The following is an 11713-nucleotide window of genomic DNA, read 5'->3' on the forward strand; positions in this document are numbered from 1 at the left end:
AAGTCATAAAGGCAGATAATCATTATTACATAAGACATTAAAAGATTTTGTTTTATAGCAAACACATTAATAGTAATGTTTCATTTGTTCTTACATTGCTCTTATTAAATAGTATACTAGTAATTATAACTTACATGGTTTCAATTTTTAAATGTATTCTAGTTGCAGCGTTACTCTCTTTTCTTCCTCACTTGCTTCTTTTTCCTCCTTCACTAAACGTTTACGAAATTAATTAATTATTTTCTAAATTAAAATTTTGGAAGTTAACTTAAGTACAACGTAGAATAATTTACTCTTTTCTTGACTTTTGTGAACTCATTTTGTGTCATTCTCTTTCTTTCTTCCTCCTTTTTTATGAAATTGTCTCAAATGTTCCAGAGGAGTAGTGGTATGTATGTTATCATATTTGATGTTTTTCAACTATGTGTTCTGCTGAAATGTATGTATGGTATAAGAAACTGTAACTGACTATTACAGCCATTCATGGTTTAACCTTAATGTGGTTTATCATGAGATATGCATGACTTAATCTTTTTAAGTAACACAAATGGCAGGAATGACCAATGAGGTAGTTTACAAAGACACAGCATCTGGATAGTTAAAATATGTCACAGATCCCAAGTGACCACAGTTTCTACCCTGTTTTCTATTTCTTTCTGGAAGGCAGAGTAATGCTAGCAGTGTCTATATAGGTCACCATTATTGAGGAATACATGTTTTCAATAACTTGGAATAATCATAAAATTTTATCTACTAATAAAGTATAGTTCAAGTGGAGCCTAAAGGATTTAATGTAGGCTGACAATTTCCCCTCCACTAATAAGCTCTTAGCAGACATTGTTGATGTTCTTATTATTAGCTGTACCACAGAACAGGAACGTACTTAAGTTTGTCACAGTGTCCATGCAGTAATGCAGTGTATGTAAGTCAGCCTTGTAAATTGTTTTTCAGCATGTACGCATCTAAAAATTCGTATAGAGTTTTTCAATGAATGTGTATATGAAAAACTGTTTTTAGTTTTTCTACATCCTTGGGGACCATCTCACACAGGATCTGTTGAAGGAACATTAGCATGTAAATTCCTTTGTAAATATGTGTTTTGTATCTTCAAGTATCTCTTTCCTTTGGGTCTTTGGAATGAAAAGTATGTTTAATCAAACTGAATCAATGCTTTACAACTGACTCAAATTCCAGAAGTGTGTGATGCCATTTTAAGGAAGACACAATTGCTAGGAGGCACACTTTCAACAATAACACATGTTCCCTCACATATCTCTACTTGTGATATGAGCGTACAATGACAACCACAGGGTCCTCTGAGCAGCAAACTGTTGTCTAAGTGGTAGCATTCTTAAAATGTCACACATCCTTTCATGTTTCTAATGTCTCTGTTTTGGTCAGAGGTCACATGTCTTTGCGACATGATGCAAATCCTCTTTGCAGTGATGGTGGCTACACTCTCCATGTGGGAAGTACATGTGCCCCACCTCCCAAGTGTGTGAACTGTTCTGCCGACATTCTCCTCACTCAACAGATTGCCAGACCTATAAAAAGGAAAGGAAGACTTAGAAATTCAAAAAACTCTACCATTTATTCTACTCAGAGGTCTGACGGAAATTTGACTGTTTTTCTTTAATGTCTACCTTTGCTTCTATTGCGCCCTTACATGCTCATCCTCCCTCCAAATCCCCAACCTATACCCCTTTCCTGTCTTCCTCCTTGGCAGTTCCCATTCCCTTGCTTCATGGAACCACTCCTTCTCTTCAGCCAGGGATGAGGCTTCCTCTAGGAACCCCCCTCCCCATAATCTCCAGGAAAAGAAGCCTGTTACTAGTGGTCAAATGCAGGACACATGCTGTGTGAGACTCAAGGCCACTTATTGTGTTTCAGGTCCTGATATCACTATGACTTGCTCTCATCCTTCGAAGGAGGAGGAGAAGAACATGCATAAGTGTCAGGACGAGACCTCCCTGACATCCCATGGGGTGTCAGCCCATCACTGTCAGTCAGGGTCCAATCTTACATTAACGGATGTCACTCCGTCCTTACCAGTGATGGACACTGATTCAGCACAAAGACAGTTTCTGGTCCTTTTGACATCCATCTGATGTCTTGTACTATTCTTCTCCAATGGAACTGTAATGGTTATTTTCATCACCTTTCTCTCTGCTCTGTAGCTTGTGTTGTGAAGCGAGAATCTCATTTGTCAACTCTCCATGGTTCCCAATCCTTCTGCTGGAACCCGGCAGGTCCTTAGTGACCATCTGATGGTGTCTGTGCATTGGTCTACACTGATATGTTAGTTCCTGGATCCCTTTTCATACTGTGCTGGAAGCTCCATTTAGACTGTGAAGTAATTACATGCAATCTTTATTTCCCCCCAGACTGGTCTCCTACACTTCCCTTTTCTTGTCCTCCTTCAACAGCTCCCTCCTCCATGTGGAGTGGCTGCACGGTTTGCGGCACATTGTCATGGACTGTGCGGCCCCTCCCACCAGAGGTTTGAATCCTCCCTCGGGCATGGGTGTGTGGTTTGTTCTTAGCACAAATTCATTTGAGTAGTGTGTAATTCTAGGGACCGTTGACCTCAGCAGCAATTCACACACATTTGAACATCCTCCCCCCCCCCCCCCCCCCCCCCAAAACTTAACACCCATAACACTTTTTGGGTGGTAGTGCGACCACTGATTGTGGCAAGATTGTTGAAGACTTGCTGGCAGTGCTTGATGTCTGCCTCCTCAACACTGGAGCCCCCACACCCTTTAGTGTGTCAGACAGCACTTTCGTGGCGTTGATCTTTCCATTTATAGCCCTAGATTCTTCCCCTCCATTCAATATCTTTTCTTCAGCATTACTTGCCTGAACACCCTTCCAGGTAGGCCTTTATTAATGCAAATTAGGATGGGTTTGCCTCGCCTGGCATCCCAGCTGTACCACCAAACAATGGTGTTGATAAGTCCATATGGAGTTTAACTGATGCCATCTTTTTGGTTGCTGCTTTGGTCATTCCTTCCTCCTTGGGTTCTCCCTGACAGAAGACTGTCCTTTGGTGGACCGTCCGAGAATGCTGTGGCTATTAAATACCAGCATCGTGTCCTCCAAAGCTACAGACGGCACCCATCACTCAGCCACCTCCTGGCCTTCAAACAGCTTTATGCCTGGGCCCGTTATCTTAAAATGCCAGAAACAGATTTGTTGGGAGCGATACGTCACTGCCGTAGGGCCCCATATTCCCACTTTGCAGGTATGGGCAAAGATCAGGTGCAATTTTACCTGCCGTCGTCCTACAGGTGGCTCAGGAATTTCCCTGAAAGATGTTATCCTCACCAGTCTTGAAACGATTGCTGAGCATTTTCCTCGACATTTCACCAAGGCCTCAGCATCAGTCCGCTGTCTGCCCTGTTCCATCTTCTCAAACACTGCTTGGAACCACTCCCTTTAACTTTCGTTCCTTGCACCTGGAGTGCATGGAATTCACCAGCACCCTTCCTCTGTGCCCCAACACAGCTCCTGGACCAGACCTGGTGCACATCCAAATGCTTCAATACTTATCAGTGCCTAGACAATGTCGTATACTTGCCCTTTTTAAACATCTCTGGAGCGAGGGGGAAGTCCCTTCCCAGTGATGAGAAAGTGTTATTATTGCACTTTTGAAATATGGTAAAGAGCCTCTTCACATGAATAGCTAGTGTCCAATCAGTTTAACCAATGTCCTCTGCAAGTTACTTGAACATCGAACGTCTGGTGTGTTGAAGGCTGTATTGGATCCTTGAATCTCGGGACCTTTTTGTTTCAACTCAGGATGGCTTTTGCCGAGGCCACTCTACTGCAGATAATTCAGTCCAACCTGGAGTTTGCTATCTGAACAGCTTTTGCCCGACGTCAAGATCTTGTTGCAGTCTTCTTTGACCTGCATAAAGCTTATGATACCACATGGTACCACAATGTACTTGCCACCCTACATGAGAAGGACTGCTGTGGCCTGCTCTCATTTTTTATCTGGAACTTTCTTTCATGTTGCACTTTTCAGGTACAGTTTGGTGCTTGCCATAGTGGGAGAATAGGGTTGAGTGGCTATCAGTGGTCTGGTGGTAGCTGCAGGGCTTATTGTATCTCCCTCTTTGTATCCTGATGATTTATGCATTTATTTTGTACATCTGTGGATATTGCTGAATGCAGATTGGAAGGCGCAATACATTAAATACAATCTTGAGCTCTCACTCGTGGCTTCCATTTTTTGACTGGCAAGACCTGCATTATACGTTTCTGTCATGGCCGTACAGCCCATCTTCATCTGCATCTGTACCTTAACGCCCAGTCCCTCCATGTGGTGGACTCTCGTTTTTCAGGACTGGTCTTTGATGTCCAGTTGACATGGCTTCCTCTTCTTTGTCTATTAAAGCAGACATTCTGGTTGCACGTGAATGCTCTTTGATGCCTCAGCAATACCAACTGTTGCACGACTGCTCTGCTCTGATACGGCTCAACACACCATTTATCTAGTCATTTCTAGATTACAGGAGTATCGCAGAGAGCCTGACATCACCTTTGATGATATGATTGTGGACCTGAAACACCATTGTTGGGTACGGCTGGCAATTGCTGCCTTTCAGTCTAACCCTGTGATCAGCCCCCTAGTGGAGACAGGGGTTTGATCCACCTCCCGCAGTGGCAGCCCAGGTCTGGGGTTACGATCAGCTTCCACATCTGGTCCCCTTTTTTCTGAACTCCAGATTTCCCTTCCACCACCTCTTCTCTGGGCCCACTCCCATACACCTCTGTGATGCATCCCCCTCTACAGCTCTGTCTTGATATATCACAAGGTCCCAAAGACTCGGTTCATCCTGAGGCTCTCCGCCACTGGTTCTACACCATTCTTGGCACAATTTATGGTGCAGTAGTAATCTATACTGATGGTTTTACTCATGCTAGCTGGAATGGTTTTTCAATGATGGAGATGTTTACAAAGTGGCTGTCAAATGGCTCCAAGACCAAGGAGTGGATTTTTAATGTTGTGGAACTGAAAGATTGATGGACATTCCACCCATTGTTTGAAGAGACTTGGTGACTGTGCTGGAAAATAGTCACACATCTGTGTCACTAAATAAAAGTTATTTGGCCTGTCGTAATAAAGTATAAGTCGTTGAACTTCCCTCATAATTTTATAATACAGTGAGCATTTGTCGTCATCCACTTTAATTATTTAAGGGAGGAGTTGAGAAACAAACTTCCAGAATTTAAGTGAAATCATTTCTGTCCAGGTTAATGAACCATCATGTGTAGTTATGAATTATTGTAACCTCTTTTTACTAGCAACATTTGTGTTACAGGAAAGAGTGGGCTGAGGCGTCTTCAACTGTGGACTCCTGGATTTCACATCTGAATCAGATTAACTCATATCATCTAGAGGAGATAAATGGAAATTCTTCTCCAGAACTTCAGCTACTGCTTCGGTATAAAAAAATCATACTTTTTTCCAGCGTGTGTGCATGGATAAAAAAGTATTTGAAGTCTGTCTCACGTATTGTTTTGTAATACAGGCAGCTGGATTTGTCAAGAGGTGAGCCAGACCGAATAAAACAGGTGTTTAAGTTTTCTGTATGCAGCTCAGTACCTCTCAAAACACTTGAAGGAATGATGAAGGTGTTTCCCCAACCTTGCTCTTCAGTAGAGAGTATGCTGGAGGATCAACTAAATGAATCAATATCAGGACTCAGGTACACTCATTCATTTTATAATAGTGTGGAAATGTTAATACAACAGTTTAAATGATATGTTAAGTACATAGTTTCCAGAGCAAAGATGTTCATTAGATACTGTTTAATCCACAAATCAGGTAATTGTTAAGATCTGACTTGTTGCACTTTAGGCACACACTCATATGCATTGAGAAAGTGTGAAGTTTGTTTTTGTTTTTTCAGAAAATGTAGCATTCAGATCTGAAAAAGAAAACTAGTATTTCAGATTCATATGATTACAATGTACCATATCCCTTGCAGTTGTGGCATGCCATATATTCGTCAGACCATCAGCACTGTGGAAGAACGACATATTGAGCATGAGCATCATACACACTTATAACAGCCAAGCAAATCTAGTACTGCAAAACATTGCCTTGGTACTGGTCAGGAAGAAACTGGCTTTAGATTAGTTGGTAACATTATACAAATAATTTAGGAATAAAGGAGACAGCTCAGTTATAGTAGACGTATTGAGTCATTACCAGGCACACAAAAAGGTACAAAAACATTGCTAGCTTTCGGATGACTCCATTAGCGAGCTAGAGCACATGTGTGTGTGCTCCAAAACACAAACACACACACACACACACACACACACACACACACACACACACACACACACCTCTGTAATTACATTGTGCTGTGTGAGTGCTTTTTTTTGGCTGGTGGACTAGGGTGACAGTTAATGTTGGGTGATGTGGATAGAGGGAGAAAGAGGTGGGAAGCAGCAGGCAAGGTTGGAGAGGGGTGGCTGGTGATAAAGAGGGAGGTAGCACATGCAAGATGTGCATGAGCTAGGAATGTGACAAATGGTCAAAGTTGCTGGTTAGTTCATGCAGTGCGTGATGACAATGATAATGATGTGGAGGTGAGGATCAGGAAAGGGTAAGAGGACAGAGGAAGAGGAGATTCTTGGGTGGAGGGTGCAGATGCAGGGGATTATTGGAGACTGAGGTCAAGAGGATTATGAAAATAAAAGATGCGATACAAGGATAACTCCCATCTGCAAATCAAAAAGAAAAGCTGGTAATGGAGGGAAGAATCCAGATGGAGTGAGTTGTGAAGAAAGCCGTTGAAATTGAGCATCATGTTATAAGCAGCATGATCTACTGGGTGGTAAACGCTGGTCTTGGTCATAGTTTGGCAATTGCCACTTGTTCTGGTGGACAGCTGGTTGATGATCATGTCCACACAAAGTGCTCCACAGAAATTGCAGCAGAGCTGGTAAATGACAAGGCATCTTTTACAGGTTGCTCTGGCTCTGGCGGTATAGCATAAGTCTGTGACACTGTGACAGTCACTTGCTTTATTTCTTTGTTAATCTTCCTCGGTGTTGACGTATTGTGTTATGATACTGGCTGAAAAATGGGGGTGTGGAAGTACAATACTGACTACTGTAAATGATGTAGCTGACAGGTGCACAGTTGCATTTCACAGTTTTTTACTTTCACTGTTCACAACCCCCCCCCCCCCCCCCCCCGCCCCCCCTCAATATACACAGTTAATATCGCTAGTTAACTATTGGCAAATTATGATAAGCCTCATTAATAATTTGCAAGCATACGTCAGCATACTGCTACAATAGTTTACTGTTGAATATCTATGACCAGTGAAAGCGTAAACACTCAGTTCACACTTCTTGCAGAATAATACTGTACATATTGAATAGACACTGTCATTATTTTAATACATGGTCTAATTGTGTTACACTTATTTCACAGATAATTTTATGCATTATTGTTGACCTAACAATACGGGTGCCTCGTCTGAAACTTGACTGTGAACTGACTGTATTGAGCACCATATATCAGGCCCTTATATATCATCACAGTAATAAGTACTGAAACTACACATTGCTTGATGTTTAATTTACAGAAATTACAATTAAAACTTGAGTAGTTAAATTATGAACAATGCTTTTGACACAACTGGTAATTACTTTGGAATTAATTAAGGGCTGGCTTTGTTAACATGTTTTCGAACAGAGCTAAATAAATACTTAAGGAAATCTAATAGGTGGTTTTTCCAAATGTTTATAATTAGCACAGAATTTATATTTGTTTATCAGTCAACAACAGAAATTAAGTTAAAAAACAATTACTGATTTCATCCTATAACAAAAGACATTCACTAGGAACAGTCAAAATAAATTAGGAAATTAATGACATACACAAAACTAAGCACAAAATTAGATCTGGTACTATATTCTTTAAAACAGAGGGCCAACTTTTCTCTCTTATGAAAATGCAGATTATATTTATGTATGTTAATGAGAATTAGTTAAAAATGAAAATATGAATTTAAGGAGACAGATGGTGAAACAAGAGGGGAAGTAAAAAGACCCCAGGTTTCTTTGTCACAACACGACTAGAGTAGGATGTGCTGGGTTGATGCATCACTCATATCTTTCACCTGGGTCTTCCACCGGGATATGGCTCATGTTGTAAGGGGTTAGGAGTGGGAGTAGAATAAGGTTGGCTGGATGGTGAAATACAACTTTCGGAGGGAAGGGAAGGATTGTGGATAAGGTGTTTCTCATTTTGAGCATGATCAAAGCCCAGGTGAAGAACTTGATTCAGTTGTTCCAGTATAAGGTGATATTTGGTTGGGGAAGGGGCGGGCAGCGGGTGGTTTGGGGGGGGCACTCCGTTACAGCTGGTTCTTGGGGTTTGCGAGGATATGGCACAAGAAATCTGTTTGCTGGCTATACTTGCAGGTTAGTGCCTGTCTGTGAAAGCCTTTGTGAGAGCTTCAGATACTGGTCAAGGGATTACTCATCTCTGCACATACACTGTCCAAGGGAGGCCAGACTAAATGGGAATAACTTCATCCATCCTGTCACGGCCTCAATCCACATGTCCATGTCATCACCATTGTGCACCACATGAACTCGCTGGCTCTGGTGCTCATGTTTCATGTTCATAATCCATGCACCTGCTGCATCTCCCTCCCCCATTCCTAGGGGAGCCTGTAAATTTCTTTGCACATCACATACTCATTGCATTTGCGGCTTGAAGAGGGGTGTGCACCTGTTGAAATATTGTCACTGATACTATCCAGCTGCATTCCTGTAGTTGTTGGAACAACAGGACACATAATTTCTTAGTATTTGTTTCTGAATGTGAAGTGAGGAGAATAATGTTCTTTTGAATTACAGTATCTTTTTATATGCAGAAAATATTGTGTGGCAATATGGTGCCACTTGAACAAGGGGAAACAATTACAAAGGAAATTATTTATTTTTAATAGGGTTTTTAAGTAAATTATGTGTAAAGCTGTTTACACTAATGTTAAATTCTAAGTTAATGTACACAAGCTGCCAAATAGCTGAAAGACAGGGCTGAAAGAGCATGCCAGTGAAAAACACAGGCTGTTCCACATGAACTTTATGAAACATAATGAATAAAAATTAGTTCTTTGCCTCATTGTTGGCACTTTACTTGAATGCGAATTCAGTTCTTCTTTCCTTCCTGTTGAAATATTCAATTATATGCTGATAGAACTGTTCCTCACTTTTAGCTAATTTGAGTTGCAGCAGCTTCTTTTGTACATCTACATCTACATCTACATGATTACTCTGCTATTCACAATAAAGTGCCTGGCAGAGGGTTCAATGAACCACCTTCCTTCTGTCTCTCTGCTGTTCCACTCTCGAATGGCACGCGGAAAAATGAGCACTTAAATTTTTCTGTGCGAGCCCTGATTTCTCTTATTTTATCGTGATGATCATTTCTCCCTATGTAGGTGGGTGGCAACAGAATATTTTCGCAATCTGAGGAGAAAACTGGTGATTGAAATTTCATGAGAAGATCCCGTCACAATGAAAAACGCCTTTGTTTTAATGATTGCCTCTCCAATTCACGTATCATGTCTGTGACACTATCTCCCCTATTTCACGATAATACAAAACGAGCTGCCCTCTTTGTACTTTTTCGATGTCATCCGTCAGTCCCACCTTATGCTGATCCCACACCACACAGCAATACTCCAGAATAGGGTGGACAAGCGTAATGTAAGCAGTCTCTTTGGTAGACGTGTTACACCAAAGTGTTCTACCAATGAATCAGAATCACAGTCTTTGGTTTGCTCTACCCATAGTATTATCTATGTGATCATTCCAGTTTAGGTTATTTGTAATTGTAATCCCTAAATATTTAGTTGAATTTGCAGCCCTCAAATTTGTATGACTTATCGTATAATCGAAATTTACTGATTTCTTTTAGTACTCACGTGAATAGCCACACACTTTTCTTTATTCAGGGTCAACTGCCACTTTTCGCACCATACAGATATCTTATCTAAAATGATTGCAAGTCGTTTTGATCATCTGATGACTTTACAAGATGGTAAATGACAGCATCATCTGCAAACAATCTAAGACGGCTACTCAGATTGTCTCCTATGTCATTAATATAGATCAGGAACAATAGAGGGCCTATAATACTTCCTTGTGGAACGCCGGATATTACTTCTGTTTTATTCGATGACTTTCCGTTTATTACTACAAACTGTGACCTTTCTGACAGGAAATCATGAATCCAGTCACACAACTTAGGTGATACTCTGTAGGCGCACAGTTTAGTTAGAAGACGCTTGGAGGAACGGTGTCAAAAGCCTTCTGGGAATCTAAAAATATGGAATCAATTTGACATCCCATGTTGATAGCACTTATTACTTCATGAGTATAAAGAGCTAGTTGTGTTTCACAAGAACGATATTTTCTGAATCCGTGCTGACTATATATCAATAAATCATTTTCTTTGAGGTACTTCATAATTTTCTAAAACAGTATATATTCTAAACCCTACTGCAAATTGACATTAGTAATATAGGTCTGTAATTCAGCATATTACTCCTACTTCCCATTTTGGGTATTGGTGTGACTTGAGCAATTTTCCAGTCTTTAGGTACAGATCTTTCTGTGAGCGAGTGGTTGTATATAACAGCTAAATATGGAGCTATTATATCAGCATACTCTGAGAGAAACCTGGCTGATGTACAATCTGGACTGGAGGCCTTGGCTTTATTAAGTGATTTAAGCTGCTTTGTTACACTGAGGGTATGTACTTCTATATTTCTCATCTTGGCACTTGTTCTTGATTGCAATTCAGGAATATTTACTTCATTGTCTTTGTTGAAGGAGTTTCGGAAAATCGTGTTTAATAACTCTGCTGTCATCAGTGACTTCACCATTGTTATCGCGCAGTGAAGGTATTGATTGCATCTTGCCGTTGGTGTGCTTTATGTATGATCAGAATCTCTTTGGGTTTTCTGACAAATTTCGAGATAGAGTTTCATTGTGGAAATTATTAAAAGCATCTCACATTGAAGTACGCGCTATATTTTGAACTTCTGTAAAACTTTGCCAATCTTGGGGATTTTGCGTTCTTTTAAATTTGGCATGCTTTTTTTTCGTTGCTTCTGCAACAACAATCTGACCCGTTTTATATACCATGGGGGATCAGTACCATCACTTATTAGTTTATGTGGTATATACCTCTCAATTGCTCTTGATACTATCTCTTTGAAAATGTTCCACAACTTTTCTACACTTACATGGTCAGATCGGAAGGATTGAAGACCGTCTCTTAAAAAGGCGTTAAGAGCATTTTTATCAGCTTTTTTAAATAGATATACTTTGCGTTTCTTTTTGATGGTTGTAGGTGATACAGTATTCAGCCTAGCAGCAACTGCCTTGTGGTTGCTAATCCCTGTATTTGTCACAACACTCACTATTTGTCCAGAATTATTTGTTTCTAAAAGGTCAAATATGCTTTCACAACCATTTACGCTTTGAGTGGGCTCATGAACTAATTGTTAAAAATAATTTTCAGAGAAAGCATTCAGTACAATTTCGGATGATGATTTATGCTTCCCGCCGGCTTTAAACATATAATTATTCCAGCATATTGGGGGTAGATTGAAGTCACCACCAACTATAATTGTATGAGCAGGGTACTTATTTGAAATGT

General features: G+C 40.5%; 1 protein-coding gene across 4 annotated transcripts in view; it reads left to right on the forward strand.

Annotated features, from left to right (window-relative positions):
• The window catches only part of LOC126272771 (NBAS subunit of NRZ tethering complex-like), a 410576-nt gene that overhangs the window by 324256 nt on the left and 74607 nt on the right, over positions 1–11713 (forward strand). For all 4 annotated transcript variants that reach the window (XM_049975911.1, XM_049975912.1, XM_049975914.1 and 1 more), the window contains 2 exons: positions 5331–5453; positions 5541–5717. In XM_049975911.1, the coding sequence (XP_049831868.1) occupies positions 5331–5453; positions 5541–5717 (300 nt within the window). The remainder of the gene's footprint in view (positions 1–5330; positions 5454–5540; positions 5718–11713) is intronic.

Source organism: Schistocerca gregaria, chromosome 5 (assembly GCF_023897955.1).
Source record: "Schistocerca gregaria isolate iqSchGreg1 chromosome 5, iqSchGreg1.2, whole genome shotgun sequence".
NCBI lineage: Eukaryota > Metazoa > Arthropoda > Insecta > Orthoptera > Acrididae > Schistocerca > Schistocerca gregaria.